The 17923-nt window shown below is 39.9% G+C and overlaps 1 protein-coding gene and 1 long non-coding RNA gene across 2 annotated transcripts in view; both read right to left on the bottom strand.

Annotated features, from left to right (window-relative positions):
• Window positions 1–8511, bottom strand: part of LOC306835014 (contactin-associated protein-like 2) — a 229126-nt gene extending 220615 nt beyond the window's left edge. The window contains exon 1 of the mRNA XM_079361385.1: window positions 8234–8511. Within this exon, the coding sequence (XP_079217511.1) occupies window positions 8234–8336 (103 nt within the window). The 5' untranslated portion in view covers window positions 8337–8511. The remainder of the gene's footprint in view (window positions 1–8233) is intronic.
• Window positions 8512–14771: 6260 nt separating this feature from the next.
• The window catches only part of LOC306835023, a 75239-nt gene continuing 72087 nt past the window's right edge, over window positions 14772–17923 (bottom strand). The window contains exon 3 of the long non-coding RNA XR_013780558.1: window positions 14772–14978. This is a non-coding gene — a long non-coding RNA (uncharacterized lncRNA). The remainder of the gene's footprint in view (window positions 14979–17923) is intronic.

Genomic DNA, 17923 nt, shown 5'->3' with positions numbered 1-17923 from the left:
CTCACTGTCACACACTCCACTTGAACAGGAGCAGATGCAACAATGCACGCAAGTACACACAAGGATTGATCTTTTTGCACCCTCAAATTCACTTCATTCAACACACACACCCGTCATTCAATAAAAAACAGCTGACACCAAAAAAGAAATCTATTGAACGCCAACCAACAGATCTAATCATTCATTTCCACCAATCAAATCAGATCATTTGAAATGACAGTAAGTTTAGCATTGTTGTCCATGTTACAAAAAACCCCACAAAAGTCCTGTTAGCTCTCCAAGGTTGCATTCACTCTTCATTTTGCTTTTTAATTCTGCAAACACGTTTACACACATGGTGTGACACATTGTAGTACCACTATAACACAATAGAGACACACACACTGAAATACACATATGTTTTCCATGTGACTGACTGGCTGCAGTACGTTCCTATTCTGCCTCGCTGCCTTTCCCTCAGACTCTTAAGTGTAAAAGCAGGAGGGTTTCTTCAATGGAAGGAGCCCAAATGTTTAATTCACTTAATCTTAGGCTTTAAATGGGGTATTCAAGCAGCTTCAGAAACAAATTGAATGCAAAAGACTTTGAGTGATAACATTTGTCTTCGCTGCGGCACAATGCCCTTTTTTCCACAACGCTCTTCCACATGAGCTGGTTGGGAGATATCCAACATCCATTATGACAGAAAGGGACGGTTGTGTGTATGAATGAGCAGGGTATGGCTGTGTGTGTGTGTGTGTGTGTGTGTGTGTGTGTGTGTGTGTGTGTGTGAGACAGTTGAACAGATGTTGTGCTACAGTTGTTAATGTTTAATCCCCAGATTCATCATGCTTACCATCAGGCTTGTGCAGCTCAAAGGGTTAATGTTGCAGAATATAGGTTAAACTCAGCAGAGAGACAAGCAAAGGAAACCGTTAAATTCTGCTATAGCATCATGGTAAATACAGCTCTATGGCAACACATACAAGTTATGTTACTCTATGTAAGTTATGATTAAGTTTTGTTATTGCTAGATCACTGACAAACTGTAAAGGATTCATCTGTGCTGATGATCATTTTCATGATCTATAGTTAAAATTTGTAATTTATAAGTTCTGTGTCTCAGTCATAAACTCAACCTCTTCATTGTACTTCAACTTTGAAATGATTATTGGCTAATATTATGATTAACACAGGAAGTTTTGTGGATTCATTCGGGGGGGGTGAAGAAAAATCTTTCAACTTTAATCATAATTCAAAAATGACTGAAAAGGGATCAACATGTTCCATCAGCATTTTGTTATGTGCATCAATAATGATCATAATAAAACAACAATGGACTGATCATCTGCGAGGTAGCTCAGTGCCGAAGGTGTTCTATAGATTTTCATTCAGCGTTCACCCTGAGATGAACCCAGGCCAAGTTCACATTTAATTGGCTTGCTTCCTCCTCAATGATTAAACGGTTTGTTTCATGCTGAAATAAACAAGAGTCCAACTCTTTTGTGTAGAGATTTGGGAAAACCTTTCAGCCTTACCAAATACTGCAGCTGTATAAAGTAGAACAGCTCAATGCTGAGGGTTACAGATTTATTACAGTTGCAACCAGCACTAAAGTCAAGTTGTGTCTACTCATTTGATATGGATAACATTTAAACATACATACAAAAAGACAATTATTAACAAAAGAAAAAAATACTGCGAACAGACCCCGTAGTTGTGATGTCTTCAAAAAAATACAACAAAGTCCAACTGATGGAGAATAATAAACCGTACACAGAGGTGGAACTTCTCCGGCTTTGGCTTCAGCTCTATTCGACATCGACAAATGTGCACAGCCAGTCAGTAGTGACGGTACCAAAGCAGACAAAGCTGCGACAGCGAGCTTGTGGCGTTTGTCAAACTGGAGTTGCATGTAGATGTACGAGGATAGTGAAGAAGCAGAATTGTGCAGAACAGTAAAGTGTCTGTTACCATAAAAGGCTTTAAATATTAATGGAAGAAGCGTGATGGATTTCAGCCGTCTCCTCGCGCAGCCGCCATGCTGGAAAGCTGTCTCCGCCTTCCAACCTCTCAGTAAACCTGACGACAGACTTAGAGCAGAAGCTGAGTCGGGTTTTTAAGCCTTACAGCAAACCTTTACATCGCACCTAGCTGTCAGTTATATCAGCTAGGCGCTATACTCTGGATAACACGTATCGTTCATAAAATCTAAACAGAACCATCTTTTGTTGTTTGTTTTTTTGTTTGTTTGTTTTAATTACCCCTGTACAATGTGTACCAGCGATGACAATAACTAACCAGACCTATTTCGTTTTTTTGGACAGGGCTGTAAACAAGATTTTTTTAAACTACCAAAGTGTGCAAGATAGGGTGACAACACAACCGCTGCACTCCGACAGAGCTTCGGATTATAACGTCGACAACAGTTACATTGAACGACAAGGTGCGAGAGACAATCCTCGCCTCCTGACCGTCTTTCCTCGAGCTGTCTCTCTCCTCTGTGACAGACGTCTCCTCTCTCTTCCTCTTCCCATCATGCAACCCCACTCTCCATCTCAGAGACACTACTGTAACGAGGTGGACAGATTCTGACGGCTCCTAATGACAGCACATCCACTGCAATAACCTTCAGATGCTATAATCTACACACTCAGGCACGCGCTAACACACACAGACTTATAGTGGCATATACCGAAATGCCAGTGCACATTTCAATATCTCCAGATGCAGAATAACGTCATTATTCACCTGCGCAGTGCCAATTACTGGTTCGGTTTTCAATGAATGCAGTGAGGTCTGAAACAGGCAGTGTAAAGCTCATTTGTGAGCTACACGATGTGGGCCTCTGTGTGTGAGTGTTTGCATGTTACATCACTGACTATGCAGCGGCCATGCTCCCATGATGGAGCGCAGAATGCCACGCAAGCACTTCACATCAGAGACAGAAATGTAGAGGCTGATCTTACTTAGAGACGTCCTTCATGCTTAGAATCAAAAACAAATCAGTTAAATGCATCTTTATTAACAAGTCTGAATGAATACCTATAGACATTTACTACTGGTTGAATGTCAAAAATCGTTTACAAATACATGGACATAGTGAAGGCTCTTTAGCTATAATTGTCATAATTCATTCCTTCAGTTATTCTGCTGTGAAATTAAGTGCTTCGACTTCATTGTGCGTAGAAAACAGCGAGCTCTTAGGAAAGCATGGGTCGAGGGTTTGTGTCTCACAAGTACTTGTCTACGCTGATAGAGCGGGAAAAACCTTAAAGGCTCCACTGTAGTGAACAAGGAGCCGCTGAACGGCCATGTGAGTTTGGATGTGATCCATGTCAGTCTGGAGTGGACAACACTCACACAGTGCTGTAGAACGTTTGCATGAACGTGCAAAAAGCAAACAGACTGACCATAATTCCTTGAAAGTCCTTACTTTTTTGTGACACTTCTAGTGGGAGAATAGAAGGGACAGATCACAAGGATAAAAAAATTATAGTTATAGTATAGAGGTTATAGTGAGGTGATAAAACCACAGAGGAGAGCAAAGTAGGGAAAGAAGGAATTCTATAAAGAGGGTCCGATACAGGACGAGAAAATCAGAATCAAGTGATGAGAGAGAAACTCGGAGGAAGAATTGTAAATGAGGAGAAGAGAACAAGAAGAATCACCAGGTGTAGTTAGGGATGAACCAAAAGAGACAAAAAAAATGAAGCAATGCGGAGCCAGAGTTGAGGAATTAGGAAAAGAAGGTTAAGTGAGATTTATTGAATAAAGATGGAGTTCAAAGGAGCGGTAGATTAAGGAAAAGTAAGCAGGCAGAAGGGAGCAATTTAAACAGAGAGGGACCAGGGGGAAGAGAAAAATGGAGGCGCAGTTAACAGCTAGAGGTTGTTTCCGAGCTCTCACTCACTTGGCGCCTCGTATGATAAATGTGTTCACATACATTCTTCCCAAAAATACAAGCATGAGCACACGGAGAGGCCAGACAAAACCAAACAACACATACTGAGCTGATTTAATCCAAGCCGACGCAGTCTGTTTCCTTCAGCCTTAATCCAATTATTACCACCTCCTACTGGGAGTCATCTCACCCATACTTACACACACAAGACCAAACGAAGACGAGACACAAAGCAGGTCTTTCCTGTGTTGGTTGCAAGAAAATGATTGGATACACTGTGCAAAGAGTGACTGATAATATGATTCTTATCTGTCACTGATTTTTTGTCATTAATGCGCAAAACGTTTACCGCTTTGCGCATCACTGACGTAGCTGTGGTAGGAATATGACGATATTCCAGCTCGTTCTCTTGTGTGACGGGATCAGCCATGTCAAATCTGAAATTAAGCCACTTTCAAAAAGAAGCTTCAGCAGAAGTGCTCTACTTCGGTGAAGCCTGAGCGAACTCTAAAGAAGAACTGTTCGAGGTTCAAACACAACGAAGAACATTTGTGTTGCCGTGAAGATGCAAATAAACGCCATCATCTGGTTTCATGGTGTAAACACAGTGTTAGGGAAAGTGAGGTTCAAGGCTAGATTTACAGTCTGATGTCCTAAAGAGGTGACACTGAGTTTAGCTTATTGCAGAAGATGCATGATTTGTCATTTGCAATATGTTCTTGATTAGTCTCGCAGTGGTTGTTCTTTCTCAGAGCGAGCTTTGGGAAATCTATCCATAATGACACTGTCGCTGTGTGAGCAATGAGTGCACCAACCTTTCCACACATGAACAGCACTAAGGTCAAGTGTGTAGAGACGGCTGCCTGACAAATGTATCACAACTGTGAGGCCGAGAATAAGGGGGGAATTGTCAACAAAGATTCATCTCCAGCGAAGAGGAGGCTGATGTGATAAAAATCATTTGTTATATTGGTCCATTATAGGAAATGTGGGGTGTAATTTGTATGGCCCTGACAGTGTAAAAAAAAAAAAAAAAGGAAATTACTCAAATAATTGAACAAACTGAATCACTGCAAAAATAAACTTAAACTACTCATGTACAAGTGTGTCCTCTCCCTAACACTGGGAGTCAAAGTGAAGAACAGGAAACCCAGCGTTCCCCTGTTTGGTCCCTGAGGTCCAACCAGGCTGATGTCTGTGTCAAATGGCCCGACATGCTTAATGAGATAAGAAAAGGGTAATCTCATTGTTCATCAGACAGGCTCTAAGGGCATCCTATTCAGCCTCCCACAGTGTCACCAACACACTGACTCACAGGCACATCTGCTTCACTCACTGGTGCTGAGAAAAATGTAAATCCTGTCCTTTCCACAGGGACAGCAGTGGATCAAAACAAAGCGAGAGAGATCAAAGATCATCATGGGAGAGGTGGGCTGTTTTCAACACCGGAGTTAACACAGCTGAATAATGCTGTTTGACTTGGCGAAACAACTGAGCATTAAACGCATCCTTGATGTAAAGGCAGTCACATACAACACTACAGTATATGCATTAGGCTGATATTCTTCTCCCTTTTTAAAAAGCTTATTCAGAAAAAACATGTTGACCTTAACAGCAAAGAAGAGAAACATGGTCGATGGTGAGAGACCTTGACTCAAAGACGCCACAATAACTCATTTAAATACTGTATAGTGGAAACCCGTACAGCTAACAACAAGTAAAACAAGGTCAAAGACATGCTTTTACTCTGTTCTGTTTGTACCTGTGCAAGCATCTTTACACATGTGAGGTGATTTAAACGAAAGATTATTTTCTACTTGTGTATGTACTCTCAGTTTATTTGTTGTGGTCCAAAATAGATGTAGAGGGATACTGGTATCCATACAATTGATGGATGCTTTAAACCAACATTTCCTTGAAGAAAGTCCCTGGATTACTGCTTTGTAGAACTGTGAAGTAACATGTAAATGAATGTACAAATGCACAATAATGTGGACAAAAGTGCAAGATGCATTTTCATTCAGCTCAGATTGTAAATTGGAGACTTGACATAGTCAATGGGTCAACCAGCCCCAGTAGGGTGGAGATGTTAATCTTTTTTTTTTTTTTGAAGTTCTTGCCTCAGAACATTGGACACAACAACACTGTTTTTTCCCCCCCAGTGTTTCACATTGAGCCCCAGAGGAGGGATAAAGTCAGCGATCACATAAGCTCAGGGGAAGAACTGATGGCTCGCTTCAACATACTGTATGTAGGACTCTCTCTCTCTCTCTCTCTCTCTCTCTCTCTCTACCCACCTGCAATGAGCGTCCTGTTCTACATGTGCCTGTTTGTCAACAGGATTTAAGTTCAACCACCACCAAAATTCGCAATAAACTTGTCGGAAGCTTAAAGCATTTGGGAAAGACAACCATTTCAATTTTGGAGCAGATCAAAGACTCTCTTTCTTCTTCTGGATAAAACAAGCACAATTAAATCATCTGTCTTCCATAAAAAGCAACGATTTATCTGAATTGTACAAAAGGCTAGATAATATCAGACTCAGAAAACAGGCACATTTTTCTTCCCTGTGAACAGAAGTGTTTTGTGATCAAGCAGCTGAAACAACAATGTGTTTTTCCATTTGCCATAAATGTATGGTTATAAAGGAAAATAAAGTATTAAAGGATGTCAAATATACAGTATCTAGGTAAGACGATCTTTAAAAAAAAAGAGAGCATTGCATTCACATTTGTAAAATCGCTTTGGCCATATGATAAGAAATATTTTCGATTAGCTTTTTTTTTGTAATGATGATTGATTCAACTCGTGGAAACATTTAGAATCTCATTCATTAAAAATCTGTAAGTGAACTTCCAGTCTGTTGACCCTCAACAACAAGACGAGCAAATATTGCCATAAAGGGATCAGTGAGTTTCATAAATAAAGTGCTGTTAATTTGGCACTTATTAACGTTCAGACTTAAACTGTGAAACAGTAACCCACAGCTGTTCTCTGGCTTCTCTTCCTTTTTTCTCCACTCTCTCACTCACGCGCACCCAGACATTTCCGCGCAGAGACGCGCACGAGCAAATGACGCGCGGGGCCGTCTTTCTGTTGTCTGTCGGACGGGATGATTAATGAGCCGAGTCCCCGGAAACATTCATGCGGGACCCGAGAAGACCCGACGATCACCGGGGAATCAGTCAAACCGGCTCGGTCACTGTCAACTACCCCGAAATACGACCGAACCAAGTGTGAAAGCTTCTCCAGTGGAAGACAGAACCAAACAGAACTGTCTCATTTAAGATGGCTATAACAAATCATTGCGCATGGAAGCTTAACGTTATCAAGGAGAAGGTAAGAGCCAAGAAGAACAGTGACCTAATACAGCCCACTTCCCAGAGTGAGTTTAGAGTGAAATAATAAATGATAAACTATGAGCAAATTATATAATATTTGGAAATACCAGGAATTAGATACTAAAGAAACTCTCGATGCTTAAACTGCAATTGGAGTTCAGAGCTCTCAAATTAAAGCAGTATTTCATCGAGCAAAAGTTTATTGCGCGATTACTCTTTTGGAATGAATAGCCTACATTGTGTTCAAAACACGTAAAAAGGCTTGACTTGGGAAACGTGGATTGATAAAAAAAAAAAAAAAAACTAACTTCACATTTCTCAGAAACTTCTCTTCGGCTGCAGTTATATCAGCAACACGTAGCCAATCAGAGCGCACAAGAATAGCTTCAACGTGTGAAATCTTTAACTGACAGTCTGGACTTATGGAGCTTTGGCTAACTTAGAAGTCCCAGCAATGTTTCTGCTGAATTTCATTGTATGAAGGCAAAATGAAGTGCAATAGTCAGAAAACAAGTCAAATTATCTTATTTATTTAAAAATTAAAATTTAAATATTTAATCAATAAAAATCCTGAGAGATCTAAACATACCTGATACCTTTAAGCAGTATTATTATATCCAAATAAGTGACGGGGTTTAAAATGCCTGTCCCACAAGATGACTCTGCCACAGGATTTAGAATAAATACACACAGAGACACAAACTCACTTACTCGGTGAAATTCTTTTTTGACCAGCTCTATCTTGATGTCCTGAAAAAAATCCTCAACGAGTGCTTAAATCTAGACTCCAGAGAGGAGTTAGCACGGGTCTGAACTCATGTGGACTCTGAGCTCCGGGAAGCCACAAGCTGACACCTCCCTGAGATACCTGCAGCCCCGCTGGTCAATAACGCATTGTCCATGCCTCACACTGACTCGCTCTGCCTCCCACCCACATCCAGAGACTTGACTTGCTCGGCGCTTGGAGAAACATACAAAACAAACAGAATAAAGCCAAACAATAACTTACGGTTTGTTGGCAAAGCTCCGTGTACGCCGCTGACATGGCTGAAAATCCACAACGCGACCTGCAATAACAACGTCAGTCCACGGGCAAGACGGTGCCGGTGCATGTTTCACGGCCGGCGTGGAGGCAACTCAATGGGAGAGGGAGAGGAACCACTTGGTGGGAAAAAAGAAACAGTGGAGAGCTGGTAATGCCAATCGGTCCGTCAGACTTGCTTCTCAGCAGAAGACTGGCAAGAGGAGCCTGGCTATTCGCTCTCTACCCCCCCATTTGTATCCCTCCCTCTCTCTCGCTCACCCTCTCTCTCTCTCTCTCGCTCACTCTCTCTCGTATCTCTCTCTCTCTCTCTCTCATAAAGTGATGATGTAAGGATCGCGCAGACTAACACTGGCATATGCCAGTAAGCGCAACGCACTTCGCTCTGCAGCGAACTTGCCTTCCTATTCACCGATACCCGATTAAAAAGAAAAATCTGCCGGATCTCCACTTGCACTGGACGAGGCAGGTGCGAGTGCAGTGTATAGTTCTGTCTCTAACAGTTCAGTAAGGCACAACTATGTGCACAGCTTCAAATGCAATGAACTCATTTGTCCTCCCCAGCGCTCCAGTGCGCTGTCCGTGGTGCTGAACTTTCTCTCTCTCTCTCTCTCTCTCTCTCTCTCTCTCTCTCTCTGTTCCTTGTAGTCACACGGTGCCCCCTCCTTTCTGAGTTAGTGGTAACTGGTAGCATTAAGTTTTGTGCATCTCCATATATCAAACAAAAATGGGAAAAGGAGAGTAATAAGTGCATCCCAGGGGAAGTATGGTCTAAATATTGTGGAGCTCAATGGAGAATCTCAAGCTCACTTCTCTGGAGAACATTTGGCTGGAAGACTCATTCCTGAATCTCCTTATTCAGGAATGCTGGAGGAATTGTGGCTCTCAGGATGCTAACCACTATCACGTGTTTTGGGACTGTCCAAAGGTACACTCTTATTGGCGCAAGGTTCATTTCAAATTAGAAATTATATTTGGGACAAAAATAACTTTCAATTGGGACAAACTTTTTTTTTGGACTCCTATCTTCAACGAACACAAGCATTGCAACTAAGAAACTGTTTGGAATACTGAGTCCAGCAGTTAGGAAAGCAGTCACAAAGAAATGGCTTAAATCAAATACCCCATCTATTAAGGAATGGCATGACATTATATATGAAATATATGTAATGGAGAGAATTACTTTCTCTTTGAGGCTCCAGGACTGTTAATATGAGGAACTTTGGAAGACATGGAAAATGTATATTTCCCCAAGATGCCCGACCTACATTTGAGAAAGAAGGGGAAACCTATTAAACATGTTTTTCTGTTGTTTTTTTCACTTTTCTTCCCTTTTTTGTAATTTTATATAACACACCATGTTCTGTTCTGATTAATGTTGTAATATGATGTATATTGCTATGACATAAAAAATGAATAATGGATCAGACTGTAAAAGAATGTAACCCGCAATGACAATATGCTGGACATGTAATCATCCTAAATAATGAAAAAAAGAAAAAAAAAAGGTTTGTGCATCTCCTTATTACAACATAAAGGAAAACTTTGCCGATATTTGAACCGTCTTTTTTTTGTTTTCCATGATTATAGAACATTTTTCACAATCCGCCCCATCCAATCACCTGTTAAAGGTCTCCTTCAATATGCTTCTCCAATGTCGAATCAGATATTCTGGTCCACGTGTTTGAGCATTTACCAGAGAGAGAGAATACCTGCACACAGCTGCCCCATGTCAGGGACCAATGATATTACTGAAATGTTACAAAGTCGCAGAAGGGTTATATGGACTCATGCTCATACCATTACTGCACTATAGCAACAGTGTTGCAGCAATATCACAGCTTATACAATAGAGCATTGGGTAGCAACATAGTCCATTATCTATGTTCTCTGGAGCTATGCAGCACCAACTCTAAAAATGTGTGTCTCTCTCTAGAATAGAAACGGCATGTTAAAAAAAAGACCACTTTAGGTACAGAAGTCCATCCTCACTGCATAAAAGTTGTCTGTCTGATTATCACTGACCTTCATCATTGAGCTGAAGACACCTGTTGTTTAGGTCTCGTGATGTTCAACGTGACAGAAGTGTCACGTACAGTATATCCTGATTATATGAATCGAGGCTCGACTTTAGGAATGCAATGAGCGAATGCTTTGTCTCAGTAAACATTGCAGGTGCTGTTGCTGGCACAACATGAACAAAGAACTGTATACACCAAACCTTCAAGACTTTAAATCACTGGGAATAGTGCATAGTCAAGCAGAACAATACAAACATAGCGCTGCTGGGAAAAGCTCACACATTAAAATTTTAAGAGTTTCTTGCAATATCTCAAAGACTCCAGAGCAGGCAGATGTGGGGTTATTTTTAAAATACTGGCCCAGGCTTTGAACAGATTTTGCTCAGAATATGTCCCAAACAATGCCCTTGTGTAGAACCATGTATCTGTTGGATGGGATTATAACTGCTGGTTTCATTTTGTATATAAAGCCGCACATTCAGATATTATCTCAGTGTTTCATAAATACCCTGCATAAGGAAAGTTACAATGGACCGTAACTTCACATTCTGTCTATTTCTCAAAGTATTTTCTAAACATAACTCTAAACATAGTTTCCAGAGCAGTTCACAAGATGGTCCTGTCATTTTCTGCAGCTGACCTTGTCAAGAAGCTTACTGGCATGCACACTGTCTGTGTATTTCATTTTTATGGTGTTGGAAATTTGGCTTCTTTGGAGTTTTAAAAACCTGCACGCATTTTTTTTTAGTTGCAGTTCACAAAAAAGAGCATGCTGGCTAACAGCATGATAAATGCAACATGAGGTTAATAGACATCCCTGTAATGTAAAGATAACAACACATTTAAAATACATTATACCATGTTTTTGTATGTGTCCCTTGCCAGTCTACAAACTCTCCAATTAAGTGAAAAGTCTGTTCTTTCTGTCTTTTGATTTCACCTGCTCCACTTTTTTTTTTTTTTTTTTTTTTTAAAGATTTATTTTTTGGCTTTTTATGCCTTTATTATAGAGGGAGGAAAGTGGATAGAGTCGGAAAGGGGGAGAGAGTGGGGGGAGACATGCGGGAAATGGGCCACAGGCCGGACGCGAACCCGGGCCGCCCGCGCGCGAGGACTGAGCCTCAATACATGGGATCGCGCGCACTGCCGCTGCGCTACCGGCGACCCCACCTGCTCCACTTTTAAAGATTATCACTTCATGACATCACAAAGACAAGTAACCCCTCCCCCAGTTGGGCGATACTCCCACAGCTAACATGGTGTAATATACATGATATGATTTGAGGTCTATCATTATGAAAATAAGTACAACATTTCATCGATAACACTCTGCAGTAAACTGCTTGTGAATGCCTTCATTCACATTGAACATGTACTGACAGAGAGATGGGACACGCCTGCTATATACAACTCTAAAAAGAAGACGTATGTTAATTAACAACCTTAGGTGTCAATCGTTCCGCAGATTATTTGCATATTCTCGAAGCAATACTAGAAGTAGGAAAATAAATATCTCCACTCTCTTTTCTTTTCTCCCTTCAAATGCATCATCCTTCACTGCACAACAAACCACTGTGCATGTTGTACAGTCCTCTGGAACTCATGCAGTATGTTGACGAACAAGGAAAATATTCCTTCATGAGTCCCTGTGTTGGTTTGTTCGACAGCTTTCTTTTTGCAGCAATTATATAGAATCATGAACAAAAAGAAAATCAGCAGATGTTCGTGTCCTTACCACCAGTGTCATTTCTTCACGCAGACATGTCATCACAACATTCACACTTGATCACAAGGGATACAAATAATTATGATGTAGATTGTAGAGCCTTTCACCATCAAACTGGTCATGACAGATACTTTACATTGACCATTAGATTAGACAACATCAGCCCCACCAGTCTTTTAAATAAAGGCAAACGGACACATTTCAGGAAGGAAAAGCAACCAAATTGTAAATTAAATTAAATCAGACGTTTATAATTGGAGAGAATGGTATTATAAGATTATGTGAAGAAAATTAAGTGTCACCGTATTGAAGCCAGAGGAATTCTCCACATGCACACCGACTAGACAGTGTATTAAGGATGGATTCTCTTTTGTAAGCGTTGCAGTGCTCCACATTAATGAGAGATCCTATCAGCATTGTCTGCAATCTGATGTCAGCTCCTTCTTATCCCTATTAAAAATCCAGTTGCAGAGAACGTTAAGGTCTGTCACAACCACAAATGAGTTTTTTTCAAGTATCAGTAAGAAGAGATCATGTGGATCCACAAGTGAAGTGATGAAGAAAAAACTAACAAAAAGGAAAGTAAAAGTTGCTGATGCTGCCTTTTGCTGGATGAATCTGAACCCTATTTCAGCAGCTGCTTAGGTCAGACATGTTTCCTTTCTCTTGGTAGACTGGCACAATCTGCACTTACAAGGAACCCTAGTCTTTTAATAATGTCACAGCATAATTGGTTTCTGAAACATTTCATGGCCTTAATTAACTAAATGAGCCTAAAGGAGCAGGGGAGGAGTGGAAGATGGGAAAAAGAGGAGCAGAACAAGGAGTAATAGAAGCGATTCAGATCAGATACCTTATCATTTTAATTCACAAGTCTGCTATTCAGTCCCTGGTGCTCCACTTAACTCTGCACCCTCACTCTCAATAGGTTCCCTTTTCTAAATGTTCAATTAATGCACTTTACATTTAAACGTTCTCTAGCACATGCTGAGTTAAAATGTGTAGTTGACTATGAGGAGAATCTCCTTGGCAGTGCTGAGTTATTAAGCCTCAGTGCTACAATGTGACAAGTAAAGACGATATAAATTTTTCAGTCTCAAATGGATTTCAAGAGTCCCCCCCCCCCCCAAAAAAAAAAAAAAAAAAAAGCTAAAGTTAAACCACATCACTCAACAAATCACAGCTACTATATGTAGCTGAGTATTTTGTATCCGGAAGGCAGAGGGAAACAGACTAGAAAAAAGATCTTGCCTTCTTTATATCTTAAACAAACACTAAATGTTTCCTTCTTACAGATTTCTATATTTTAGAGAAATACCGCATATTAACCTTTTCTCTGTGAATCTATGTGTTTAAAAAGACTTGACCAAGATTTAGTGTGGGCATCCAAAACAGTAAATCCATATGAATGAATGTATTAAATAACGGATTAAGATGAAAAAATCTTTAAAAAGTATTTTTGCATAGTCTGTGATGTTGTCTGATCCGTATCCACATCGTGTTTACATGGACGGGGCAGCTAGCTCGTCCCCTTGCGTATAAAAGCTGTTTAAGTGATGGACTCAAGAAAAGAAAAACAGCATACTGTACTCACTGCTCATTTAAATCTCACACACTGTAAGCATTTTAAATCATGTTCATTTTGTGTAAATGTATATGTGAAGCTAAGAGAACAAACTCTACCATTAGCAATAAAGAGCGCTACCATTAGCATGCTAACACAGGAAAACAGCTCTAGTTGTTATGGTTTGATGTTGGTGCTCAGGGGGGACATCTACTGGATCAAAAGTCCTTCTACCTTTAAAATCCCAAGTCGCTATGATAAATGTGTTATTCTACTAGCAGAATGAATAGCATGATGGATCTGTGCAGTTGACTTTTCATTACAGGAGTAATGATGTCGAGGTGTGCACTGAAACCTCTCGAGAGAAAATCCATCACATAGATGTTTAAAAAATAACAGAAAAAATATTTGATTATATTTCAGTATATTGTTGTATTTTGTAAGAGGAGGGCTTATTCCCAAGATTGCTTCCTTCTGGTAACACAACATGACGTACAACTTTTAAAGAGTTCAAATTGATTTCAGTATAACAATTTAAATGTGTAGGACATTTCAATACTGATATCTAAAAGTTTCCTTCCTCAGGCAGATGTTGTTGAATCTCATTGTCATACAGTTGATAGAAAATAGCTTGAAGCCCGAACATTTTAGCATTTTCTGTGAAAAGAAACCGAGTGTGGCTCGATAAGTCTGAATAAAAAAGGCAAAGTTGCTTAGGAAAAAAAAAATCCACATTCAAGCTTTCCTTATGTGATGCTGAATATCAAAATGAAATATCTAGTGTTAAATATTACAGGAGCACTTGTTTTTTGAGATTTCATACAGTTGACATATTTTATGTAACATGGAAAGTGATCAAAAGTCAATTTAACGTCTGATCAACAATGAATGACAACACATACTGACACACTTTAAAGATTGCTCAGCCGACGAGCTGTAATCCAAGATCTACGACTTTGCATGACTGAAGTTTATTGACTGTTTTAATCATGTAGTGTGGACAGATGTGCTCTCATCATGTAAGGATCAGTCGTATGGCCACAGTAATTTCCAGCTCAGAATTGAACCGAGTTTACATTTAATACACATCTCACAGGTTCTGTCCTGGGTGATGGGATTTTGTTCAAAAGTAGAAGACTTCTCTTTCACGACAGCAGCTGCTTTTAACTCCCCATTTGGTGGGTGTTAGCTACATGGCTTTGACATGTGTGCAGTGCTGAGTGTATCCAGCAAACAAGCGAACAACATTTGTACAACCGCAGCCAGATTACTCACCCTTCAGACAGGAACAAGGCCACAAGATGGGTTATGCAGCAAGACGGACAGTAAACGAGCAGGTCATCTTCATATTTTTGCTTTACAGGTTCAGCCCTAAGGCTACACAGATGTCAACTGCAGATTCTAGAGGGAGAAAGTAGACACAAAAAAGACACAAGGCTTTAGGCGAAAAGATTTTGGCCTTCAGGTTGTTTGCATCATGAATCACTTCAGCACCGTGTGTCTGCTATTCTTGTTTTGGTAAGTTTTGCATTTCATAAGCTTAACTTACAATGACTGACAGATTGTCTTAAACAAGGAAAGTGAATCAAATCAGTGCTGCCCGCTCGGAGGACTACAGCCTCTGTACAATGTGATGCTCACACTTACCACTAGCTACAGGCGGCCCCTTGATCAATGTTGATTTAAATATTTAAATGCCTTGAATGATTTTTGGGCCCTGGTGGGTGGTTGGTCCAAAGATGTAAATTCAAAATGCCATATAGTCTTTCAATTGACCTCCACTCTAAGCAATAGAATCGGATGTCTCATTGTTAACATTCATTTGAGGAGCCACACTTTTTATGTCAAAGTATCATGAACTTTATGAACATTTTTAGACATTACCTCAATTTTTTTTTTTTTTTTTATGATTGAGTGGAGACTGTCTGGAACATTAAAACACTTCTTGCTTTTTTAAGTATGGATTTAAACGAAGGACAACTGCTTGGCCAAAGACTCTTAAAGAGCAGTAAAGTGTAGCGGGTAAAATAGAAAGCTATTGAGCTCATTAACTTTGACTCCTTCATTTTCTGCCTTCTCTTCCCTTCAATTCATTCTCTTTATTTTTTACTTTAATATGCTTTCAATGTCCCCTTCTCTTCATTGAGTATTTGAATCACATTGTTCTGCTGACTTTCGCTTTACTTTGGATGTGACAATCCATGTGAAGAATAAAGTTTGTCCTGTGACCTCTCCAGTATCCTTTTTTTATTTACCACATGGAAACGATACACACACACACACACTATCCAAAAAAAATGTATCCAGTGAGAGTATACAGTGTGCGACCTGTCATTAACTTGGATGCTCAATGACATCATGGGCTGTGACCCGCCTTCCTCCGAGGTGCGCTCCACACACTAACTTATAGTCTCAACTCTCCGCATGCGGAAGGCGAACATAAAAAAAAAAAATAATAATCTGAAATAAAATGCAGAAAAAAAAGAACAAATAATGCAAGGAAAATACATGTAAATGTAGCTCCTGCAACTAATGACACATCACATTAGGCATATCTTTCATCATCTCATGTGCCACATCGACCCCAAACCCAGCCAATCCCAACACCCTGTAATTAATGAGCATTCTGTTAACGCTCCAATACACATGCTCTGCTGACTGATGGAATGTTTTGGGAATACATTTCCAGGTCACCGTGGTTACTGGGCGTCTTGTGAAAGATCTTTCACCTGGATCAAATCAAACATCCCTTTAACTATTAGATGTATTGTAATATAACTTTCTATACACATTCCTGGATAGTGTTCTTCTGGTGTGACTGCAGGGATTACTTTTTTTTTTAAATTGAATGTCTTTACAGCCATCAAATGGTTTGCCAAGAAATGTGATACATATACCCATGATGTTGAGAGTAGAACAAGTTATGACTGGTGTTCCTCTAGCACCATTATAAGGTTGGTTAATGTGATTTTGAAATAAATAACACATCTACTATTGGGTTTATTAAAATCTAGCCAATACAGCTCAAGGCACTGCTGTATGGTTTTACTCAGACAACTGCATCGGTGTGGACTCTTTGTATAAAATGTTTTCATGGGTTTTGCGTCCCTGTGCATGAAGATACGGTGAAACAAATGTGAAGAAGCCGTGGCATGATTCCAGACCGTTTCGCACCAAAAGAAAGAAAGATAATCCTGTCCTCTCTAATGCCCACCATGCTTTATTTATTTTCTCCTTGTATCTCTGCTCTTTGTCATCGCTCCAGTCTTTATCACCCAGTCCTAAAAAGTAAAAAAAATGACCCCTCCTGCTCTTTGTAGCCTTCAGCGTTTGTGATTTTGCTGTGGAGGCTTTTTCTCTGTTTGTAGCAGCCATTCGTCCATAAGCTGGATTTATGGAAGGAAATCTGAGGCTTTCTTTACCAGCTAGTCCTTACTGGCAACTAATGTGTGTGTCCGAGAGTGAGTCAGTGTGTGTGTGGAAGTAAAAGTACTATTTGTGCCAGGACTTTTTTTTTACATCTCGTTGAAGGCTGAAGGTCACAATGCCTTGTAATCCAATGATGACTGGCTGGCTGCCTCCAAATGTGGACAGCTGACCTTGTGCTCCCTTGGTCCTTAAGTCAAACCACCTACAGTATATACCATGCCCTCACATCCTTCCATACCCCATTACCCCAACCTCTAAACACACACACACACACACACACACACACACACACACACACACACACACACACACACACGTGCAAGGTCAACAACAACATGTAGGCATGATAAAATTATTAGACTGTAGTTTTTAGATTGACAAATGTCAGTTTAAACAAGAGATTTACATTTTATATTGAATCCACTCTGTTCCTTTCAGCTCTTTTTCCATGATAAGGTACTGTACATTACAAAGACATGACTCCGGATCACAAGATGTAAAAGCTGAAGCATCAATGATCTGAATCTGCCAGTAGATTTTTGCATGGTAATCATTTTCCTTCTTCAAAAATGCATAACTCCCAAGAACAAAAAGTTGAACCACTAGAGAGGTTGTAACTTTTACCTCATTCCTTATAGCATTAAAAAAAAAGATGTGAAACCAATTCTGGTGTATATTAAAGTTAGATTTCCCTCTGAGGGGAAAAAAACAAGCTTATAAAGATTTCAAAATACTCAGATTTGATAGATTTTCATTAAAGCTGCCTTTCACATTCATGTATTCACACCTTATAGCCTAAAAAATATTAACTCACCTAACAACCTCATTGTTCCAACCCTGAACTCAAACTCACCTCCTGCCACCACACTGCTTTGACTTCTTTATCTTATTAGAACTATGACCATTTCATACTTCCA

Source organism: Symphodus melops, assembly GCF_947650265.1.
Source record: "Symphodus melops genome assembly, chromosome: 14".
NCBI classification, from domain to species: Eukaryota; Metazoa; Chordata; class Actinopteri; order Labriformes; family Labridae; genus Symphodus; species Symphodus melops.
This window is presented reverse-complemented; position numbering and strand designations above follow the sequence as displayed.